The sequence below is a fragment of the Silurus meridionalis genome, chromosome 5, assembly GCF_014805685.1.
Source record: "Silurus meridionalis isolate SWU-2019-XX chromosome 5, ASM1480568v1, whole genome shotgun sequence".
Taxonomy (NCBI): Eukaryota; Metazoa; Chordata; class Actinopteri; order Siluriformes; family Siluridae; genus Silurus; species Silurus meridionalis.
Window position 1 is genome coordinate 1,081,892 of NC_060888.1, and position 25,000 is coordinate 1,106,891.

At 37.6% G+C, this 25,000-nt stretch overlaps 1 protein-coding gene across 4 annotated transcripts in view; it reads right to left on the reverse strand.

Annotated features, from left to right (window-relative positions):
* Nucleotides 1-3,607: 3,607 nt before the first annotated feature.
* gria2b (glutamate receptor, ionotropic, AMPA 2b) overlaps nt 3,608-25,000 on the reverse strand; it is a 42,179-nt gene continuing 20,786 nt past the window's right edge. The window contains exons 4-16 of one of the 4 annotated variants that reach the window (XM_046849242.1): nt 22,842-23,038; nt 22,183-22,236; nt 20,812-20,970; nt 20,529-20,696; nt 20,333-20,437; nt 18,835-18,942; nt 18,380-18,586; nt 17,673-18,040; nt 14,920-15,118; nt 13,728-13,975; nt 11,514-11,628; nt 8,092-8,226; nt 3,608-6,132 (exon numbers count right to left, since the gene is read on the reverse strand). In XM_046849242.1, coding sequence (XP_046705198.1) covers nt 5,968-6,132; nt 8,092-8,226; nt 11,514-11,628; nt 13,728-13,975; nt 14,920-15,118; nt 17,673-18,040; nt 18,380-18,586; nt 18,835-18,942; nt 20,333-20,437; nt 20,529-20,696; nt 20,812-20,970; nt 22,183-22,236; nt 22,842-23,038 — 2,228 coding nt within the window. In that variant the 3' untranslated portion in view covers nt 3,608-5,967. Of the gene's footprint in view, nt 6,133-7,976; nt 8,227-11,513; nt 11,629-12,057; nt 12,173-13,727; nt 13,976-14,919; nt 15,119-17,672; nt 18,041-18,379; nt 18,587-18,834; nt 18,943-20,332; nt 20,438-20,528; nt 20,697-20,811; nt 20,971-22,182; nt 22,237-22,841; nt 23,039-25,000 lie in introns of all 4 variants that reach the window. The other 3 variants (XM_046849241.1, XM_046849244.1, XM_046849243.1) reach the window with 3 other exon arrangements.

Below are 25,000 nucleotides of genomic sequence, written 5' to 3' on the forward strand. Positions count from 1 at the left end.
GGTTAGGAATATGATATGATATGATATGATATGATATGATATGATGTAATACATTATATACCACATGTGGTGATGTATGTATTTATTTGTGAATAATTAACAATTTGAATGCAGTATAATAATAACAACAATTATAATATTAATAAAAATAACAACAACAATAATAATAATAATAATAATAATACACGTACGATCACATGGTTGAGAAGTCGCTCATGCTCACTAAAGGCAGACATGGTTTCTATGGTAACTGTGAGTTGAACTTTTCGTTTAATGATCCTTTCTTTCTCGCTTTTTTTTTTTTTTTTTTAGCTAAACAGGATTATTATGCAACTGTACTGTACTGGAAATGTGCTGATGGTCTGTGAGCGCGACGTGCGAATGACAAAATGACAAGTCGCACTTTCCCGAGCACAGCACTGTTCCCCCGCGCACTGCCGATGCTGTTTCCATGACAACACATCCCATGCTATTTTATCCCTTATCACCTCTGTTCACAATAACATTTTCCTCTGCCTGTATGTCTGTCTGTCTGCCTGTCTGTCTGCCTGCCTGCCTGCCTGCCTGCCTGCCTGTCTGTCTGTCTGTCTGTCTGTTTGTCTGCCTGTCTGTCTGCCTGCCTGCCTGCCTGTCTATCTGTCTGTATGTCTGTCTGTCTGTCTGTCTGTCTGTCTGTCTGCCTGTCTATCTGTCTGTATGTCTGTCTGTCTGTCTGTCTGTCTGTCTGTCTGTCTGTCTGTCTCACCAACTCCTGACTTATTTACAGAGGAATAAATGAATGTAAGCAGCAGCCCACAAGTCTTTAAACAAAAGTGTGTTGTGGTGATTATTGCATGATGCAGCAGCTTTCAAAAAAAGATTTATGCACAAATTATACTGTAATTTATGTAAGTTTATATACCTTCACATAGCTTTATATACCTTATATAACTATATACCCTTATACACACACATACTCATTACATATCGTTATATACTTTTAAATACACTATATATGTTTATATATAATTTATTTGTTTTAGATATGATTTAGGGATGGAACAAAAATGTTAATCAAACAACAACAACAAAGACTAGTACAATCCTCTACTGTTTAATTCTTTAGTTATTTGTCTATTTATTTAAACCAATAAATACATAGATGTTTTAGTTCTAGCCCAAACCCTTGGGTGTTGATCAAATTGGTTTAATCAATCAACCAATCAACCAATCAACCAATCAACCAATCAATCAATCAACCAATCAACCAATCAATCAATCAATCAATCAATCAATCAATTAGACATTACTCATTTTACCCTAATCCTCCTACACATCACAGCTATTTATTTAAATAATTATTTATAAATAAATAAATTAATTAATTAATTAATCAATTGATTAATTAATTTGTTTCCTTATAAATAAAAATGTCAATTAATGAGGATAAATAATAAAAATAAATAAATATAATAAGGATAAAACTAATTATTTTACTATAAAATAGAATGAAATAATTTGAAACCTTTTGACATTTAAATGAGGTCTGGAAGCCTGTAAAGATGTGTGTGTGTGTGTGTGTGTGTGTGTGTGTGTGTGTGTGTGTGTGTGTGTGTGTGTGTATGGGTGTGTGATGAAGCGAGGCACTCGGTGACGTCTCCTCTCTAGTGTTAATGAATGTCACACTTGTGTTCCTCTCAGTGCTCCTGTAAGATTATCCTCACTTCCTGTTTTGTGTTAATTACAGGATATTGATGTTGTGTCGTTCCTCTCCCACCTGAACCACAGATAATTACAGCTAAATAAACACTCTGTGTGGGAGGAAAACAAATTAGGTAAGAAAATAAGTCGAATATATCAGTACAGAAGTGAAGTGACAAGCGAGATGCTGGACTCTGTGCTGGTCCAGGGGATAGGAGATGATTCTACTCAGGTGCTTTATTCACCTGTGTTTTTCTGGTGGTCCTGTGATGTAGATTTTTGTATCTGAAACATGCTCATGGCTTGTTGTAAAGGAATGTAGTACAGTACAGTACAGTACAGTACTCTCATTAGTCCCTTTAAGCCTGTTTACGTGCTGGTTCGGGGTTTAGGTGATGCTCAGGATCATGTGTAAGATCCGTCTTTGCTAGACACATACTGTACCTAACCTACCACACTATCTACTCAAAACACAGCAGTGTGTTACTAATAGCTTCCTGTTCATCCAAACTGCACAACTTGTGTTATCATGTCATTAGGAGACAGAGCCAAGCTGCAATGCATTTATTCAATTTAATTAATTTTTATTAGTAGTGTTTTTGAAAATGGATATTGTCCTTAATCAGCTTTACAGATAAATCAGTAATAAAAGAATGTATATGTTCGTTCCTTATAATTGTCAGTTTCTGCCTAATGAGTGAGAAAGTGGTGACTGTGGTGAAGGAAAAACTCTTGAATCCTTGAGAGAAACCAAACTCCAAAATCATCCTCATCCTCATCCTCAACACCGAATATCCATTTATTACAGTTCCATCATTGTTACGGTCTACAGTGATGTTGATTAAATGCAACCGGTGGTCCTGAGCACATTGTAGCAGACTGTTGACATGAATTACAGTCCAAATCCATCCTCAAAGCTCCTGTGTTGCTCCTTAATTTCATGGATCCCCAGGGCGTTGATGCGAAAACATCCCCAGCTGTGCAGAGTGGCCTTCACTGTTTATGTGGTCCAAAAGATGGTGCTTGCTTATTTATTTATTTATTTATTTATTTGCATTTATTTGTCAGTAGCAATTTATTTATTTATTTATACTTTATGTATTAATTTATCTGTATTTGTTTATTAATGACCAATTAATTAGACTGATAGATTACTTTTTTCTTAGTTAATATGTTTTACCAAGCCACCACTCTTGGGGCCCCTGAACAAGGCCCTTAACCCATTGTGCCACAGGGGTGCTGTATTATATCTGATCCTGTGCTCTGACCTCTGCATTTTAACATCACTGGGATAGGAGAAGGAATAATTTCCCGGTGCTGTAAAGTACACGTGACAAATATCTATCTATTTACACTAACTGTATTTCCTCCTATTAAACCCTGTTATATGACTAGCACTGAGTTTCGAATGAATTACACGATCTTTCCTTGCTAGCGTTTACTTTTCCCAGCAGCAGATTAATTCTGCATGGAACATTTTATTTCCATCTAACATCGAGTGCCAGCAAAATGAGAGATGAAACGAAGGCACTGAAGTGTCAGAAAGCAGGCGGGTGGTCGAGCAAAACCCAGCCAAGTGCGGCGTGTGAGAAAAACATGGCCGCCGTGCTGTGAAGTCCCGAGACAGCGAGAAAACCGGTGCAGTGATTAAAGCGAGAGAACAGCGGGACTGACCTGAATATGCCAAATCACATTGCAGCAAACATCAGTGAAAAAAACAGCCGTCATGTTTATAGGATCGAGATCAGCCAATCGAAAAAAATCAGCCGTTTAACGTTTCCCGCCGGCCTGCTGTTTACACACAAAACCTCATTTACTTCATATCATAAACATCTGACAGACTTCTTTGTATTTATGTCACATGAGCTCACGTTTTCACGTTAATAAAAAAGCTGAAATATTTCTTCAGCACTCGAATGATACAAATCACGCAGCATTATTAGTCACGTTTTTATTCAGAAAGAGTTCCAAAAATGAAACAAGTCAGCACACGTTCAATTAGAAAGTAAAAGAACATTATTTTTATCATGAGAAAAGTACGAATGATTGAACTGGAAATTTTATTCAAAATTCAGACATGAACCATAAAATGTGCAAATGTACGGATTGTGTTTTTATAATAAACTTATAATAATTTAATATTGTTTGGCATGAAACAGATAAATAACCCAAGGGTTACACATTATTATTATTATTAATGTATTAGGTCAAATGAAAGATTAAAGCAGGCCTACTGTGATGCTTCTCTTCTTCAACATGAGCGTATAAATGTTGTAAAAGTGTACGGATAAAAAAAAGTGACAGAATATAATTAAATGTGATGTTGTGGCATTCAAATGATCAATTTTAAGCCCTGCCTTTGTTTCTTCTCTCTCCAAGTGTGATTTTACTACATATTCTGCTTAAAATGTCTCAGCTGCCAATCAGATCACAGATCAATATCACTATAACCAATCACAATGCAATAATTGTTTACAATCCCGCTGTAACCAATCGGAACACAGTTCCTGCCCATAATGCCATTACAACCAATCAGAGCACAGTTCCTGCCCATAATGGCATTACAACCAATCAGAGCACAGTTCCTGCACATAACGCCATTACAACCAATCAGAGCCCAGTTCCTGCCCATAATGGCATTATAGCCAATCAGAGCACAGTTCCTGCACATAACGCCATTACAACCAATCAGAACACAGTTCCTGCACATAATAGCATTATAACCAATCAGAACACACTTCCTGTCTATAAGGTCATTACAACCAATCAGAACACAGTTCCTGCTCATAACGCAACTGTAATTAGACAAATAGCAGAAAACGTAAAAGCACAATCTTCTTTAAATTTCCTTCTTGTTTTGATTGTATCTGTGTGTTAAAGTAATTAATAGTCAATTATTTTGTCAACTTTACGCATAACACAAGCTCCGCCCTCAGTTTCTTCCATTCCTGAGTGAACCAAACATGTGGGCGCTGCTTAGAATCAGTCAATTAGTGTAAACAAATAAAAACAAAATGTACAAAACAAATTTATCTAGAAAGAAATCAATCGTTATAATAGTCGAATTACTGCGTAGGCCATGGAACAGTACAGAGTTACAGAAACGTAGCGATCATGAATCGACTGCATTCACAATGAGGACAGATTCAGTTCCCACTATATTCAGGAATAAATTCGGCACACTTACTTATTTGGCATTTGAAACAGACGAGCGTGTCGATGTGTAATACGTCTACTGAATTCACAGCGAAACATTAGGCAATAATACAGTAAGGTACTTGTTTTTTTTTCCTTTTTCTCACATTCCTATTTTCATTTATTCGTATTTTTTTTAAAACATGTAACGTACCGTAAGATAACAGAACCTCTGCCCTGATTATCGGTGAAAATACAAATAAAACATGATTCAGATGAACAGAAAAGAATCTGCGGCACCACGGTCAAAAAAACGATCAAGCGTTGCTAAATATCTCCATAGAAACACCGAAATGTTAATATTATACACTCATAAATTACATAAGCAATAGATTTGGCGTCTTTTTTTTTTTTTTTTTTTAAAAAGTATGAAACTAAGAGCTGATCTTTAAAAGTATGCAGTACTGAGATGATGTTGTTCTACACACAACCGGTATGTAAGCAGATTTATTTAAAAGCATTTCGTATGTGAAAATACATAGAAAACATTTTTTCTGTGTTTTTCATTGTGGTTTTATTAATAAAAGAACGCAGTGTGCTCGAGCCGACATGGACACGAACTAGGCATGTGCCGATATTCAAAAGAAACGAATCCGAATCACGATATCGGTCTGATATTTAATAGCGGGGGTTAAAATCGTATCGCGATTTATAAACGTATAAAAATAATTCGAACTCCAGTGCTGCCTAGAAAGGCTGCCTATCTGGGGAAAGTGACAAAACGGTGATAAAACAATGATATTTAGTATTGAACATGTGATTATCTGCACATGCCTAGACAAGAAGCATTGACGCTGCTGAGATTTCACGCTCGTCAGAAAACCCACCCGTGACCAGGGGAAGTGACCTCATCACCTCTTCGGGTGTGTTTTTTAGAGGCAAAGATCACTGTGGTGTATAGGTGTGTGTGTGTGTGTGTGTGTGTGTGTGTGTGTGTGTGTGTGACATAAATGTCTTTTCACTATTAAAACATGGCCTCTGTCTCTCACCCGGGATATTAATACAAATAGAAGGAGAGAGAGAAATAAACAGAAGGAGAGAGAAAAAGGACGGGATAAACCATTTTAAGGCACTCGGCAGGGGGTTTTTCCCTCACGAAAGGTCTGTTAAACTGACGTTCATGCCAACGTCGGGCCCTACGTAGGGTACAGGGTGGACGCCTTTAGGGAACTCAGGACTCATGACACGGCCGTTCTCCCCTGTGCTCCCAGTGACAGATAACCTCGCCTTGTTCCTCATCGCATCCGAAAAGGTCACCTGGAAAACACACACACACACACACACACACACACACACACACACACACACACACACACACACACAAATATAGTGTTGAGCTTTAGAAAAGTCCGTTTGTACATTATCACGGACGCCAGAGGTGGAGCGATATGACTTGTACATAACCGTCCATCACATTATCACGACTCTCTGATAAGATTATGATTCGTTTCAACTCTTTTCATCAAGCGTGATTGAAAAAAATCCCTATTTGAATCATTCATTACAGGATAGAAACATTATAAGGACAAAAGTTTAGGGACACCTGATAAAATCGATATGTGCTACTTTTTGGGCATTCAATTCCACATCTAGTCTTCATTTGTTGTTGTAATGAGTTTCAGTCTACTGGGAAGATGTTCCACTGGATTCTGTGAAGATTTGATTCAGGTGTTCAGGTGAAGTCAGGTAGTGATGGAGGTGAGGTGAAGAGGCCTGGGGTGCAGTCTATAGAGGTCCCAATATAAATAAATCAGGTGTCCCAATAATTTTGTTAATATAGTGTATTTCAGTCAATGTATCATAGTTAATAAACGAATCCTGGTTGTCATGGCAACATAATATTACAGTATTTTTTTAAACGATTGAAATACATTTTCTTTTTTTAATCAACAAATTTTGTAAATTTTACACTTCAATTTAAGATCGTGTGACGGTTTGATGAGCTACATTTAGTTTATAGTGCATGCATGTAACTGATATAAGTCATATAAATTCAGTTATCACGATACACACTCGTACTGATAAATCGTTCCACCCCTGTTGGTGATGTGGATGTAAACCAGATACAGTATGAAGTTGAGAAACATTCAAAATGGAAACGGAAACAAATACATTATGACCTGGACTACTGTAAATACACACGATCAGTTAATCACAGTAATAACACTCACAGGCATCATGGTAACCCTGCGTCACCTAGCTAGTGACAAACCCCTCGTGACCCATTTACTTCTTTTTATTTCACAGATTTCCTTATATGGTCAGTTTCCTGTTCTAGTTTTCGGTTTTCATGTCAATTATCTCGGTTGCTTGTTAAGTCTGATTATATTTTCAGTGTTTCTTATTGTATTTAGTGAGTAATCTTAGAAGAAAACAATTCCTCAGTGGTTCCGTGGATAGTCAGCCATTTATCACGTTCTGAAGATGATGTTCTGCTGAGAACCTGCTGTAGTGTTCTACATAAACCTCCCGGAGATGCTAAACTGCTGATTGCTGCTACAACTTAAATGACAACAGCGAGTTTCTTTCACTTGTAGATTGTTCAATTTCGCACAAATCAAACGTTAGCTTTATTAGATTAGCAAAGCGTGCTAACCGTACTAGATAAACACCCTCACCAGAGACCCCAGAGATCTCTGATACTGAAGATGATATTTTGGAAAGGATGCACATCATCAAGGTGTGATAACTGAAAAGGTACATAAACAGAAAATGAGCATTGCCTGTTGCTTTGTCACTTGCTAGTGTGAAAACAGGGTAGTAACCTTGTTGTTGATGATGATGATGATGATGATGTTGATGATGATGAGGATCAACTGGATGCACACACACACACACACACACACACACACACACACACACACACATCAAACCAAACAAAAGATGAGGGAAGGAAAGTGTTTAATGTTTCACTCATTACGGGAGACGTAATGAGGCTTGGGAAGGGGAAAATAAGACGTTACTGCATTACATATGATCCACCTACGTCCAAAATCTCCTCATTCACTATCACACTGAGGGGAAATGGGGGTAGATGGAAAGCGTGCACTGGGGGGAAGGGGGAGAAACGATAGCACAGATTCGACGGCCGCGTATCCTACCCCCTTAAATTTTTACACTTTCGATCCCATATACGTTGTACCCTTCCTTATAAGTGGCAAAATTCTGAGAATTCTGCGAGGAAGTGGGATTAATATTCTGTGCACTCTTTGCCACCTTCATGCGCTTGGCCTCAGCGCGCGACTTGTAACAGAACTCGACCAGAGCCACCAGCATGGCCAGGCCCAAACCGCCAACCAGGATGTAGAAAACACCAGCCACGTTGCTCAGGCTAAGCGCACTCGTCTTTTCCTGAAAGAATGTACACAAATTGGACATAAGAATCTGGAAATCGTGGAGCAAAGACACTCACAATAAACAGCAACCAACAGATACACCAAATACAATGCAGAATTCAGAGAATAATAACTGTAGAGGCTGGAGAAGGTGGACTCTGGTGTTCTAGTTCTAGTGTGAATGTCACTTTATTGAATCGTATATTAAAGCTCTAACGATATCTGATATATTGTATATAAGATGTATTATATACAATAGGCATTTTACATGTTTTTTAGACAAACCTAAAAACCAAAACCATTAAAGAAGGCAAAGACGTCTTAATTACAGCTTAAAACTCAAAAGGAATTTGCTGTTGTTTTATCACATTGTTACAATTTTTATATAAATAATTACACAGTTAATTGTAGAAAAATATTTTTGACCAGATTATGACCCTATTCGTCTTCCACAATTCAAAATTTTGTCTAATTTTATTCACCAATTTCCTCTTCAACAGTTTTCTGTTTTGGTTGATGTTACCATGGTAATGAATGAATCTTATGTGTTGCTTGTTATCCATGATTAGCTTTTCGGTGTTATATTTAACATTTAGATTGTCAGAATTTGGCAGCTGACAGAAGATTTATTTTAAACCACTAAGTAGTTGAGTTGCTCAAGTTCCCAACAGTGGCTGCTTGTTAGTGCTGGAATTTAAACTCAAACTTCTGATCAGGAGTCCAACATCTTCACCACTGAGCTACCACTTCTCTATAAGATGTAGCTTTTAAAATTTTTTTGAGTTTCATCACTTTCGAAAAACGTGGAACCTGGTTTACATTAAATCTTGAAGAGCTGCTAAACAGTTTACGTCGACTACAACTCTAGTGAGAACAGCAACTTGTTTCTCAGACTAGATACAATTCACCTGTAAAAGTTGGGTGACTATTTTCTATCATTTTTCTTATTAAATTATGGCAAAGTTATTAATAATTCATTAATTATTTCACAGAAAAAGATTCATTTCCATCCTGTCAGATTGGTAACCATAGCAACCAAACAACTATCGTATTATGAGGAATTAAAACAATAACAAACCTCCGGCCTCAACATTTATTATGCACATTATATATCATTGTGTCAGTGTATGAATGTGTGTATGTTTGCATTTAAATGTCATCTAGGCTTCTATATGGATATAAATGCACAGTTCAGGATGACGTCTGAAACAATAAACTACACGCTAATCTGAAGCGATGAGGAACATGAAGCTCTGTAACCTGGAATGAGATACGATTTACTGAAGCCTTTAAAGTCTGCATGCCAAATCACGTGACTTTCAGTGCCAATCGCTAATCAGGCCGATGCGCTGCTGGTTTGTCTTGGGTCTAATATGCAAAAGGCTCAAGTAAATTAGCGTCTAGCATGAGTGTACAGGAATGTAGCAGAGGCTGATGCGGTACTGTGGCATGATCGTCATGAGGTGGTTATTAATTAGAGCTACAGGACCATATAAAGGGTTGCACAAGACAGGAAACGGACCGGAGTCAGACGGCTGCACATTTACAGCATACAAGAGACACAGATACACCATTAAGGGTGTGTGTGTGTGTGTGTGTGTGTGTGTGTGTGTGTGTGTGTGTGTGTGTGTGCATGCTTTATGTATCTTATGCAAATCTAAGCTCATAAAATAGTGAAATACAATAACCTTAAAACCCATGTACAGGGTTTTTCCTCCTTCAAAATATAACTATACGTTCAAAAGTTATGGCACCTTATAAGGCAAAAGAGTTACTGGCAGCTGAGGCACTGCAGTGGCTGAGCTGCATTACATTTGGTCATTTGTTTTAAATCTCTGTCTCTTTTGCCTGTTATGGATTTCTGCACATGTGAAATCAGTTAAATGTCCTAATTCACTGGAAGTATTTAGTCCATCTTGACCCCCTTTGAATTTGTTAATTGAAGTCTGGTGTTGCTAAACAGCTGGAAAATATGATCAAGAAAGCATAAAGAACCAGGCAAAACAAAGGTTTCCTCATGGGCCAGTGGGTTAGATGTATAACATTGCAGTGATTATGGTAACATTGTGAAGCATGGTGGTGGCAGTGTGCTTTTTTATGCTGAATGAAAGATGTGTTTAAATTGTGCAGTCATATAGTGCAGTTTTATAGAGTTTAAACGTTCTAATTTTATGAGCATAGATTAGATTCGAGATGCTGTTAGTTGAATATTAAACAGTGAAACAGTTGGAAGTGTTTTAGATTAGTATGTAAAAATACACCTTTGTATACAACTTTATAGCCACCAATCAGCCATAACATTATGACCACCTGCATAATATTGTGTTGGTCCTCTTTAGCTGCTGAAACAGTTCTGACCCATCGATCATTAACAACGTGAACTTCTCCAGGAGCTACAGGAGCTCATCTGTTGCATCAGAACCACATGAACCAGCCTTCGTCCACATGTGCAACAGTGATCCTAGTCCCCCACGACCCTGTCGCCGGTTCACCACTGTTCCTTCCTTGGAGGACTTTTGATAAATACTGACTATTGTAGACCAGGAACATCTCACAACTGCTGCAGTTTAGGAGATGTTCTGACCCAGTCATCTAGACATCACAATTTGTAAAACTCACTCGAATCCTTACGCTCGCCCAATTTTTCCTGCTTCTAACATCAACTTTGAGGACAAAATGTTCACCTGCTGCCTAATAAATAAATCCACCCACTAACAGGTGCCATGATGAAGATCATCAGAATGTTATAATGTCATAATGTTATACCTGATCAGTATAATATAAAGTTCTTGGATTGTATATATACAGTCTGGCAGAATTGCACACAAAGGAAAAACATAAAGCACACAAAGCACAGACCACACAGACAGTTGAATAATCTTGAACACCCTTATAGATGGTCCTAAAGGCTTAAAAACTAGTCATATACTGTAAAGAATGTTATTATTATTATTATTATTATTATTTTAATTTTTATTATTATTATTACATAAACGACGCTCTCCTGATCGTTTGCACTGGGACTGAGATTTCAGCATGCATTACTGATTCGTTCTCAGCTGAAGCATTAGTAGCTCAGCAGTTAGGCGTTAGTCAGAAATCAATAAACATATAAAGAGAAGGAATCTCTCCCACAGGCATCTCATGCTTGTCTGTGCATTTCTGTTTGACTGATATTCATAATCATTATCATTACAGTTAATATTTATTTATTAATCTTTTTTTATTTACGATGGGTCATTCCCTTTAAAAATCAAACTAAATCAAAAAGATCATATAAGAACCTGCAAAATTGCGACTAACCTTACTTCCCGAGTCCTTGGCTCCACATTCACCTTTATCGTACCACCATTTGTTTTTCAGCTTGTCTAAGACGCCTTGCTCACTGAGTTTCAATACTGCAAGGTTTACTGGCGTTCTTCACGAGGGGAATAACATAAATAACATTATCAATGTTATTTTATGTTATTATTACATTACACTCGTTCAACTTTCTTTTTTTGTTAAAAAAATCTCTAGATTATTACCTTTTTCTTTATTGTTTCTGTAATTGGCGATCAGGACGTTGATGCGCCATTTGGCGTAAGCAAACGCGAGTTTTGCAGAGCCAGATGTGCATTAACGTATCGCCGGAGTAAGCAGCAAGGGCGGCGATGACTTTGCCGAACACGTCAAATCTGTGTCTTATTTACTGAGCTATGTGTGTGCGTTAACGTTAAACTTAGCAATCAATTTAAAAAAGTATAAAATATCAGATTTTTTTTACGTTTTAGCTCCTGCGCTGATTTGCTGCTTACTTGGGTGTTGCATTGCGTTTACCCATAAGGCTTTGCTCTCTGGGGCTGACCTTGGAATCACCTCCCCCGCTGCCGCACTCGCCTTTGTCGTACCACCATTTGTTTTTCAATTTGTCCAACAGGCCTTGTTCATTCAGTTTTAGAACTGCGAGGTTAACCGCATTTCTTGAAAACGATAAAACATAACTTGTAAGACAGAGTGAGCCAACGTGTTTTTTTCTTTTAACCAATGGTCTTCCTTTAAAAAAAAAATAATAAACCCCCCAAAAATCTTCCCCTATAAATTATTCTAAATTTAATTCAATAATTTTGCTCTTTCCTTCTAAATACATTCAATTAATCCAATTAGTGCATTAATTAGGCATTATTTCTGTTAAGAGAGGAACTGTCATATTCTCATCTCATCTCATCTCATCTCATCTCATCTCATCTCATCTCATCTCATCTAATCTCATTTCAGCCAATCAGGGGAAATTAAACTGACGGTCATCTCAATCAAATTCTAGTCTAATGCATCAGTTCTACATGGTTAGTCAGCATTATAACAAAGAGCATAAACAGTGTTTAAACCTACGCAGTGCCACGTGTCATGTGATTAGCACTAAATTTGGACTCCTCGGCCTGATTCGACTCCAAACCTCTTTCGTTTTTACGGTTTATTAAATAAAAATGTGTACTGCGAAGGTTTTGGGCATAAAACATACATACAATCAAAAAAACATCATGAAATATCATCAAGAAGCAAGCAGATCAGGATAAAAAAGTAGGATCAGTAGAGCGAAAGCAGAGAGGAGAGAACATTCATATATCAAAACATTAACATTGATAAAACACAGACTGCTGGAAAAGTCACCTGAAACTTTTTAATCATTAAAATAATTGAATTTAAATGTCAAATAAAGCTAAAATTTTTCGCTCATAAAAATTTTGACTTGAATCCGATCAAAATATGAAATTTCTCAGTACATTTTTAACTATTTAAAAGAAAAACAGCTACACTTCACCTCTCATCAAGAACTCCGCAAATTCTGCCTATGCTAATTGAATTTGACCTGAATTTGCATATCAGAACCTGATTGGCTCTGGCGTTATTTGATGCAAAAGGACTTTTCTGTCACGGGTACCACATGACTTTTAGGTTTTAGAGCCTTTTCCTATAATATTGTGATTTTTTTTTTGATAGATTGAGATTGTACCAAAAAGTGTACATTTCTGGTCAAATTTATATTTTATATTAAATATTATATTTAAAACATTATACTTACGTTTTCCAAAATATTTCATTATTTAGTCATGAAAACGTTTTATAAAGTTTAGGGTGACTTTATATTAAAACCAACCTGGATGAATTCATATGAATGCAGTTTTTTTATCTGTTGGGAAAAAAACTTTATTAACCTGATGCTCCTGTGGTTTTCATTCTGTTTGGTGAATTTGGCATTAAATTAAATAATTCAACAAATTAGAAACCTGTCAGATCAGATCATATTGTGAGTCAACTTCTTTTCTTAATCACTGTCTGATCCTTTTTTTTTTTTTTTTTTGACAAATTTGTATAATTCATCTATTTATTAATTAATAAATTAATTCATTTATTTCTATTTTTTTATTGCCTGGACTAGATCTTTCTTATACCAACCAGGTGACATGAGCACAGCTGCATCAGGGTAGGTGGGATACTATAACAACATTGGGCACATTGTTATACTATTCCACCCACCTTAATGAGGATCCTTTGGGCGTGGCGATGCCGTAACCCTTGGAGTCGAGGTTCCCGCCGACCTTCATGGTGTCGCAGGGCTTCCGCTGCTCGATGTACTCGTTCATGGTGGACTCCAGCAGGTAGGCGTACTTCCCTTTCGACTTGCGCACTCGCATCACTCCCTCCGCCGTGGTCTTCACAAAGACGGAGGGCTCGGCGCTGCGCATGTACGCCCACATCTTCTCAAACAGAGCGATTTTGGACCGCTGAGGGGAAAAAACAGAGACACTGTTTCCGTTTTCTGCAGAAAAGAAGAAAAAATTACATTATACCGAAAACTAAGTTTGCTATTTGCTGCTTTTGAAACATCTCATCCCACATTTAGTCTCCATTTGCTCCAGACACAAGGGTGTTAGTAAAGTCAGGTAGTGATGTAGGTGAGAAGGTGAGGAGGTTCCTGGGGTGCAGTCAGTGTTCACATTCATCCCAGAGTTCTTCAGTTGACTCTATAGCAGGAAATTTCCAAACCATGTGAAGCAGATCTTCATGGAGCACTGGGGCATTGCCATGCTGGAACAGGTTCATGTCTCCTAGTTCAAGTGAAGGGAAAATTTCAAGCAGCATCCAAAGACGTCTTTTGGTTTGTTTCTTATTTGGTGAAGTTGAATTTTATATTGTACACAAACAAACATTGAGATTTAACATACACACACACACACACACACACACACACACACACACACACACACACACACACACACACACACACACACTTCTGGTCCTAATCACAGTATGTAATGACTCTGATTCCTCTCGCTCTGTGTGACGCAGACAGTCTGGTTTAAACCAGTCGTAACCGAGCCTCGTATTTATCGTGGCCTTTCTGCTTTTCAGATATTTGCTCTTTGTCTCGCTCAGTGTGTCCTGTTTGTCCATCTGCCGACCATCACCAGCTGTCTGACCATCACCAAGCTGTTCTTTTTTTTTTCTTGGGAGGAAAAAATCTAAACCTTTACCTGGAAGTGTTGGTTCACACCATCCAGACTTTCTCTTCTCACTTTGTTCTGTTCTAAATCTCCAGAATTGCGTGTACAGAATCTCAAATAAATTCAAAAGATTTCTCTCAACAGATGCCTCAGGAGCAAAAATCGTTTATAATACTTTAATGGAGCTCCACAAGCTTCCTGCTGGAACGCTTAAATTGACGTACCATGAAAAACTCTTTGGTGGACCCAGAGTCCAGCGTCCCGTAAGCGATCTCGGTTTGCTTGGCCAGATCCTCTGCGCTCTCGATGGGCGACACCATCCTCTCCACGGTGAGAAACGCAGCCAGGTTTGCCGTGTACGAGGAGATGATGATCAGAGTGAAGAACCACCACACGCCGCCCACGATCCGGCCCGAGAGAGACCTGAGAGAGGATTTACATCCTGTTAGATCTTCATCCAGTTCTTATAGATTATTTCTGCTGTGAGAAACACTAACAACACCAACAAGCAACATCTGGCTGAATAGCGTTTCTCTTCCTAGAAGAACTGAGTGGTGAAGTGAAGCTCGTGCTGCAGGTCTTGTATAACGATTGTATAATAATTTGGTGTAAAACTTTTGACCTAGAAATAAATAATATATTCAATTTCTCTCTTTTTGTGATTGGTCGGAAGTGATTGATTATGTTTTTTTTTTTTTTATTACGTAGTGTTTGTGAATAGTAAAAATAAAATGTGAATAAATCAGATAAAGATGTTTATGTCATGTGTCTGTTAGAGTTTCTCTGGTGTCAGGACGGAGCATTTTACACTTCTCCATGTTGAGGTGCGTTAAAAACTCTCTGATTAACTTTTATTATTAATTAACATTATGCTAATGAATGTAAAAATTCATATTTCCATAATAACAATCAGAATTTTATGTTCTGTTTATAACCTCACCTACACTGTAAGGGCAAAAGTATTAGGACACCTGACAGCCATATAACGGCTCTTCAATTCACACACGCTTTTTGGGCAAAAGTATTAGAACACCTGGATTGCCCAGCTACATGTGGTTTTCCACCAAACTGTTACCAAAAGGTTGGAGCCACACAATTGTATTGGACATCTTTAGATGAAGTAGCATTGAATTTCGTGGAAGATCTTTTGCTATAGAGCTCCAACTCTATTGAACACCTCTGGGATGGACGTGAAGGCTGACTGAACCCCAGGAACCTCCTCACCTACACCACTTTACTAACACCTTTCTTGTGGCTGAATGAATCTCCACAAACATCTAGTGCAACATCTTCCCAGAGCTCATTATAACAATAAATATGAAATAAATGTGGAATGGGATGTTTAAAATTCTTATTCTCAGGTGTCCACAAACCTTTATAGTATAAACCCTATAGTGTAAATCCTCAACTCTTCTATTCAGTAAAGCTTCTGGCCAGGTCAGACCTATGCCTTGTGGGTAATCTGCTTCAGATGTCTATAGTAAAGTCATCTTCATCCTTTATCTTTGCTCCTTCATACCACATGCTAATTCATTTAAATTGATTCAGGATGGAATTGGATGCTGTAGACCAACATGGTGTAAAATCTGACTTTGAAAGTATGATGAGGCTTTAAAGCGAATTTATTATAATATTAATAATAATAATAACAGTGAGGTTTGGGAATGTAGATGCTCTTGTATAACTTTCCTTTACAAAAGAATAAATTATGTAACTTTTAATATCTACCTTTTTTTTTTATAAATGCTGTTTGACTAATAAAGAGCTCTGTGGCATGAAAAGCTTGTACGCTAGTACGCTCTGGGTCTCAGAAGTTCCTGCTACAGATCTTTTCTACCCATTTATGATAATTAGCAGGATTTAAATATGTAAGAAATTTTGGTCTAAAAATAAATCAGATGCTTATTCCTGACTCTGTTATCTATCTTATAAACCAGCTAGTCATCGATCTGTTAGCAAACTGGAGCCAAACACAAAAACAAGATGGTATTAAAATAGTTTCGAGACTAGTTTTCTAATACGCCAACAGCACAAGGCTGCACGCACAGTCACAGGAAGCACCGACCTTTTGAAGTCAGTTTGCCAAGATAATGTCAAAATTTAGATAAATAAAGTACTTCCTTTTAAACAGAACGAATCTTGAAACTTTTTAATACCACCTCATATGTGACATTGAATGGATAGGATAATTCTGGATTCTGATTGGTCTAAATTGGTCTAATTGGTTGTTATGCAGATCATGGTTATATTACTGTGTTTTATTTCTGGAGCAACTGCTCATTCACAGGAACTTGGAACATAAAGATTTATGGAATCTCCAATGTCAAAGCTTCGTACAGTCGGAGGTAAAGCTGTAGCTTCCAGTGGTATTTTCTCTCTTAGTAACTATAAGAGAGATATTTAGGAGAAAATGGTGAGGGAATGAGAGGTGGTAGATCAGAGTTTAAGGCAATGAACTCTGGATCAGAAGGTCACAAGATTAAATCCCAGCACCACCAAGCCGAATAAGACCCACCAGTGATCAATTGTAAGTCAGGTTTCTACTAAATGCCATAAATGTAAATAAGAGTTTATAGGTGTTGTAACATAAGCGACAACAGGAACTGAAGTTTTGGCTAATTTCTTGTATAAAAGGAATAAAACACTTTTGGAACTTACAGTTAAAACGAAAAAATCATCAGCTTTGTTTCAGCTAATTAGCAATTGTTTTACCATTAATTACATTTACTGTATACTTTCTATATATTTATGCTGCACATGGCCCCTCCCCCAATCAGCTATTGGTTGTCGTTTGTCGAGTGTCAGTGTAATGCTGCAGGATTTCCTTTAGTTTGCGTTCCCTTGGTTTCCTCGTCCACATGTTTTTAACCTTACAGCTTAACTCATGCCCTGATTTTATCATGCAATTAATAAAAGCCTGCACATTTACATCACGTCCATCTGAACGAAAACAGAATGCAACCAATCAGGGACCAACCTTGGCGAAATGTCGCATCCTTGCCTCATAAAGGCCCCGAGTGAGAACCAGAGGCTGTTAAATATCCCAAACTCATTGGTAGACTCGCTGGTCTGGATCTGCCCATCCTCGTATTCCTCCGTGTGCCATTCGTACGGGCTGAAACGGCTGACCAGGAAGAGCACCACACTCACGCCAATGTAGGCGAACACGATACACATCCAGATCTCGTAGGCCAGAGGGTCCAGGAAAGAAAATACACCTGGCTTGGACTTCTGTGGCTTTTTGATCATGATGGAGATGCCGAGGCTCATGAAGGGCTTAGAGAAGTCGATCACTTCCTCCCTGACCAGCGTGATGGTCAAAGGCGCTACGGCGATATCGGCTTTCTGTGGAGGAAGAGTGTAAAAGAAAAGGGGTTTTAAAACTAGAGGCATTGTTTTATCATCGCACAGTCACTGAAACTCAGACAAGAAACTCAAATTATTAGACAATTATTGATGATTATTAGTAGTAGTTCATAATAAATAAATAGTAGTGAAACTTCTCCATATTTCTCCAATGTCTTAACTTTCAGGTTTTTGAACATTTCGCAAAAACACAAAAAGGAAATGTTCTTTTAATGAACAATTGGAATGACTTCATTACTTTGTCAGTTATTTCACACTCTCAGTTATTAGGTTACAATCTAATCTAAAGTCATTAAATCATCATTATTTTCCACTCACCCCATAAACCAACTCTCCGACCATCCCGTTCCAGATCTTGGTCTCTGCGTCTCGAGCTCCATATTTACCGTCTCCTACTATTTTCAGACGATATTTAAAACCACAGTGTTTGGCGATTTCAGCTGCCAGGTCGACGCAGTAACCCTCGTACCGCTCGTTATCCAAAAACAGGTCTGCGTTCTTCTTCAGCATCACGTACGGCGCTTCCTGTAACGGAGCGAGCACTTTGTCACGCCATGCTCTACACTCAAATAAGAACTTAATTTGCATAAATGATGACATCACAACTATTGCTAAATAATAATGTGAACAGGGAAATTTTTGCTATGAAATGCATTTGTCAAGTTTTTACTGATTGTTTCTTAAAAATTAAGGATTATTTCTCATTGTAATAGGGTTTAATAACTTTGAGACCCAACTACAGCTTTGTTCATTAAAGTGCTGTAAGTTCTCACCAGGATGGTGGTTACTATCACAGTCTTGTTCTCCAGTCCCATCGTATCGTTGGGGAAAAGATCCGATTTTGTGACAGCCATCTTGTCCATTTCATTCCAGTAACCAATCTGTAGATCAGATGGGTGAATAATGAGAAATTATTTTCTGAGTTTTTCTCACAATCAGCCTTCAACATTCTGTAGAAAAGAGGTTCTGTGGAAAAAATGTTCCTCTTCAGTAATCTAAAGCTCTTATGACTGATTAAAATAAGGAACCTTCAAAAATCCTGTATTGCAGAAATCTAAAGTGTGTTTTATTGGTCACATGGATAAAAGGAACAGAAAGAACAATCAAGAACCTTTTAAGAGATGTTTTTTTGTAAAACTCCTTTGGGATGCTAATAATCCTTAACTCTCAGAAGAACCTCTGAGGAACGCTTAGTGTAAGAGTTAATTATACTGGTCTATATTTTGCTTACACCTTTAAAGGTTTTGAATATTTAACCATAGAAAGTTCTTCAGTGGCTGGAAGAAGAGTTCTAGATAGAACAAACTTTCAGGTAGAACCATTCTAGAACCAAAAGACCCTTTCATTAACACTTTTTATTGAGGAATGTTGCTGATCTGATCTACACCCCATTATCACTCTGTGGGAACACTGAAGGACTCTAACCAAGTGTTTCGGTTTTAGACAGGGTTTGAAATGAGAACACTGTAATCATTTTAAGAATTTAGTGCCATTAATCATTCAAAGAATGACTGGAGAACATGATTTGGAGATATGGAGAATATGATTTTTTTGGTTTGACATTCAAAGGCTGGTGGTATCAAAAAGTTTGGAGATTCGCTCTGTTTACAAGAAAATTATTTTATTTATCTACAGTGTTCTTCTGGAACTTATCCTGGACATCTTGTTTTCAAAGCGTGTCAAGTACCTTCTGTGATTCTTGCCTGATCTCCGCAAGTGTCAAAATGCTGACCTTTGAACTTCATCTTCGGGAAGATGGTGCAGGAGCCAAATCTGGCGAGTAGGGTGGGTGTGAAAGTGAGATCATGTGCATCATTTTCAGGGGTGTTAAAGGTCTTTATGATTTATCGTCATCTTCCGGCGAAGTTCTTTTGCTCAAAACACCTCAAATGACTTGTTGCAGCGTCGCAGTTTGTCAAACGTATGTCATCTCAAACGTCTCTGTGGCAGATTCACGCAGAATTTCAGATTTTCTCTTTGTTCTAACTTGCTGTCTGCAATAAAATTGCAGACAAGGTGACACACATGGTCAAAATAGCACTAGTGACACCATTGGTCTCCAAACTTTTTGATATTAAAGGTCCTACACTGTGTAGAAACCAGAAACGGAAGGTTGACCTTTTCAGAGAAGGTTTTAAGTGGAACCTCAAGAAGATGAGAACCCTTACAGAAGCCTAACAGAAGGATTGAACCACAAACCCCACTCATAATAAAAAAAGAAAACTTTGTGTAGATCATCATGTATAGAATAGATCTAGAATGGACTCATACCTTAACAGGACCGTTGTTCTTCAGCTCCATGACATGGACGGTGTAATTCACTCTCCTGCCGTACTGATCAAACTGGATGGTTCCTGTCAGACCTTCGACACGTACCTGAGTACAAACAAAACATGAAATGAACAAAGATTTCACACCTTGAAACACGTTCCATCTCACTGGGTATAAACGTGTGTGTGTCAGCTACCTGTTTTAGCGCTCGTTCGATCTCTACACCCTGAGCCCACGGGACGGCCGGGTTCGCCAGGCAGTCTCCGTTATTCGCCCTGCGCGAGATGTCGATCCTCTGCTTGTGCAAGTAACGAAACGCTTCTGTCATCACCTGCACTGCGTCGTATGTCAGCGCTGAAGTGTACTGAGAAAAAAACAGACAACACTGACCTCAATTCTGGGATATTAGCAATCACTACATTTCCATTTCGGCTATTGACGAAGCTCTAACATCACATTTCTGAGATTGAATCTTTCACCCTGATCTTATTGTCAGCTCCTGGATATTCCTTTTCCTCCAGAGCTTCCCAGCGCTGGTCAAATTTAGACACTAGAGGATCTTCAAAGTCCACGATCTGGAATCCTGACACGTTTGCGCCACCGTACTGAATTTTGGAAAGGTCTCCATCCACAAAGCCCTAAAAGCAAACAGGGATTTTAAACAATCAAGTTACTTCACAAGTTTTGTGGCCTTCGACTAGTTATTATGCTAACTAAGTTACGTAGTAAACAGGCTAATGCAAGGGTCCCCAAACTACGGCCCGCTGGCCGAATACTCCCGCCCACACATTTGGAACGGCCCTCTGAACAATGCCAGAGACATATTTTAAAAATGTTATTGTAAATAAATGTTTTACTCATATCATATCTTTATTTTATAATAAAGGTTTAGCTTTTAAACTAAAATATCCCTTAGTTATTAAATTAAGGCCATTAGTCCAGATCACTGGAACTGACGGATATCTGCAAAAATCCAAACCTATAGTTTTTCCGGCTTCCGGTCCGCTGTAGTTACGAGAGCGGCCTCTGGAGGCAAATCACATGCTGTTTGTTTTTACACCTGAGACTGCGTGATGCACGGAGAGCGCTATATTATAATTATTATTTATAATTTATTAATTATATAATTATATTTATCAATGAATATATATTTATATTGAATTTCTTTAGCATATTTTCATGATTCAGTACTGTTTTTTTTTTAGTTCAGTACTATTTTACATGGTGTAATTTTTATTTTTTTATTTTTTATCCAGTATACATTTTTCAAACTATCAGTTGATTAATTGGTTATCGATCCAACCTAACTATCGGTATCATTTAAAATCCACTACCGGTCGACCTCTAGTCTTTAACGTAGCCTTTTTATGTGTTTGATTCACCCAACAACCACATGCATATGCATGAGTAAGTAAATGTTATGGTTTCAATAGCAATGTATATAAAACGTCATTATGACAGTAATAATGCTCTTTTAATAGGTGATATATCTGTTAAAAAGTGACGCTTATTTATGTACAATGCAGAACAAAATAATCAACTAATCTACAATTAGAAGGAAAATAAATACATTTAAAATCATGATAAATCTCCACAATAACACTGCAAGTGACTCCGCCCATGCGATCTTCTGGTACAGATCGCCCCGCCCCATTAAAGAAAGGAAAAATGATGTGGCCCTCACCAAAAAAAAGTTTGGAGACAGCTGGGCAAAGCTATTAGCTTCATATTAGCCAGTTGCCATAGCAACCTAGAAAGTGTTTGTCCACCTATTATATGATATTGTGTCATTAGATGGTTAATGGTGATGTCACATGACCACAGTCGTGGATGACTTTTGTGTCACTCACCAGGTTGGCGATGATGTAGTGATATCCTTTAACGTGCCTCCCGATGGTAATGATCTGTCACATATATCACAGGAAAATTTTATCTACTTAATTATAGAAACAACTTCAGATGAAAGAAATGGTACAGTCCAGAAACGTACAGTACATGAACAATACAAAGCTGTGCTGAGGTTCACGTGTGTTACATGAAGTTTAACAGTGAGGAACAACGATTAGAATAAAGAACAGTAAGTAAAGGTGGGTGTAGTGAGATACGGTGAGTGGAGTGAGGAACACTGAGAAACGGTGTGTAGAGGGAGGAATGTTGAGGAACTGTAAGTGGAGTGAGGAATGTTGAAGAACAGTGAATGGAGTGAGGAACTTTGAGGAACAGTGAATGGAGTAAGGAATGTTAAGGAACAGTGAATGTAGTGAGGAATGTTGAGGAACAGTGAATGTAGTGAGGAATGTTGAGGAATGGTGAATGGAATGAGGAATGTTGAGGAATGGTGACTGTAGTGAGGAATGTTGAGGAACAATGAATGTAGTGAGGAATGTTGAGGAACAGTAATTGGAGTGAGGAATGTTGAGGAACAGTGAGTAGAGTGAGGAATGTTGAGGAACAGTGAGTGAAGTGAGGAATGTTGATCCCTACAGTGTGAGAGTTTAAGCTTCATCACCTGCTCCATGATGTCTTTGACCTTCTCCTGTTCACAGTCCAGGATGACTCTCCTCTCCTTCTTGTTCTCCAGGTCCTGGAACAGCGAGCGATACGCCTCGTCTTTCTTATCATCCTTCATGTTGCCTACGTTTATAGCCGTCACCTGCCACTTCCTCTCAGCCGCCGTGTCCAGAACCACCTGTAGAGTCGTCAGTCCTGAGGAAGACGTTAAGATATAAACTCACTGAGCTGTTTGTTTTATAAGAAGGAAAAAACGAGAGGAATTTATCAAATAAACGTCAGAAGTTCTGTATTGAATTTCCTGTTGATACACACGGATTCTGTCTCAAATTATTCCCTCTTTACTAAACAGTGCACTTCACCATATACCAAAATTATTGGGACACCTGCTTTTTCCAGCCATGTGTGGTTCTTCTCCAAACCATCCAGACACTTTACCAGCACACTTGTAGCTGAATGAATCTCCACAAAATCTAGTGGAACATCTTCCGAGAAGAGTGGAGTTCATAATTACAGCAAATAGAGACTAGGTGTGGAAATAAGAAGTTCAAAAAGAATCTTATGCTCAGGATTCTGCAAACTTGATCATGTCAATGGATTTTTTTACATAAAAACTGTACACAATAAACATTTTATTTAGAACATTGTAACATTACAATAAAGTGGTTGTAAAGATTGTAAAAAGTGTTTCCTAATAAACACTACAGAAAAACACCTGATGCCTCACACAGTTTATGTTTATAAAATCTTTTTCTTTCTATATTCAGAATTTTTTTTCTGAATCGAAAATCTTTTATGTGCCTCGTTTTATTTATTCGATTATTTTTATTTTTTATTTTAGTTATTTTTGCTTATTTAATTAGTCAAAACCTGATTTAAACATATACATTTTATTACCTTTTTTTAATTAAATGAATTATAATTTTGAGATTGAATTTCTTTTTAATTATTCCTTTAAAAAAAATTTTTTTGTTTTTTTTCTAGTTTAAATAAATTTGCTGAGCTAAGAAAAAAAGAAAAAAAAAGAATGTGATTTAAAGCCGTCTGTGAGTGATTTTTGATAGTTTCAGTTTAAGTATAAATTATATTTGGTCTCATTTTCTCGACAGGAAGTGAGCGTAATGTCTGACTCAGAGGCAGCGAGTCGTTCTAACGAGGATTTAATGCTGCGCTGGAGGAAATGCTGAGAGCTTCCTTTTTGTAAAGCAAATAAAACAGCCATTTAACACCAATCTGCCACAGGGGCCTTACACACACACACACACACACACACACACACACACACACACACACACACACACACACACGATTGGCCTGTCATGCTAAATCAGTTATCACAGTGTCTCACACTTCCTTTCCACTAAAAAGACAATTTTGGACCGTTATTTTCCGCGTCAAATCCATCATATTCCAGCGTTCGGGTGTCGCTGACATCTGGAAGTGTTTCAAATCTGTAAAACTTCTTCAATTAACTTCTTCCTTCCCAAAAATATGGCTTTTAATCCAGAGATAAACCAAAATAAAGAGGAAATAACAGGAGAAAATGAAAGGTTTATTTATAGCAGTGGACAGTAAGAAAGTAAATGTATTTATTATTGTGTTTAGGTCGTTTTTTCACGTATTTGTATTTTACTGAAATATTCGGGGTGATTTTTACTCTAACTTTACATTACAAACTCAAATATTTGACTTTTTACTCAACTACATTTAGTGAAATCCGTCGTGTCTTTTTATTGACTAGGATAAAAACGTAACTGGTGAAACACGCAGCGAGTCACCAATCAGGATCGAGCGCACGCTCTGTTTTACACGTGTTCTGATCGGCGCTTGGTGAATCTACTGATCACCAACATACAGTTCAGCATCAGTTCAACATCAAGCAGAACATTTAGAGAGGAATAAATGATGAAGAAACTCAAATCAGTGTTTGAGTCTTTAATATCATTCTATTAATAGATCAGTGTGCTGAGAGTCACATTCGAGTCTTTACACATAAACTGAGGTGATTAAGTGAAGAATCTTGTTATAAAAATGATCACAGGAACATTAGAGTTATAATAAATCACTACTTTGGATATTTAAGTACATTTAAAGGTAAAAACTTTCTAGTTTATGTATGTTTTCTAGTATAATAATAATAATAATAATAATAATAAT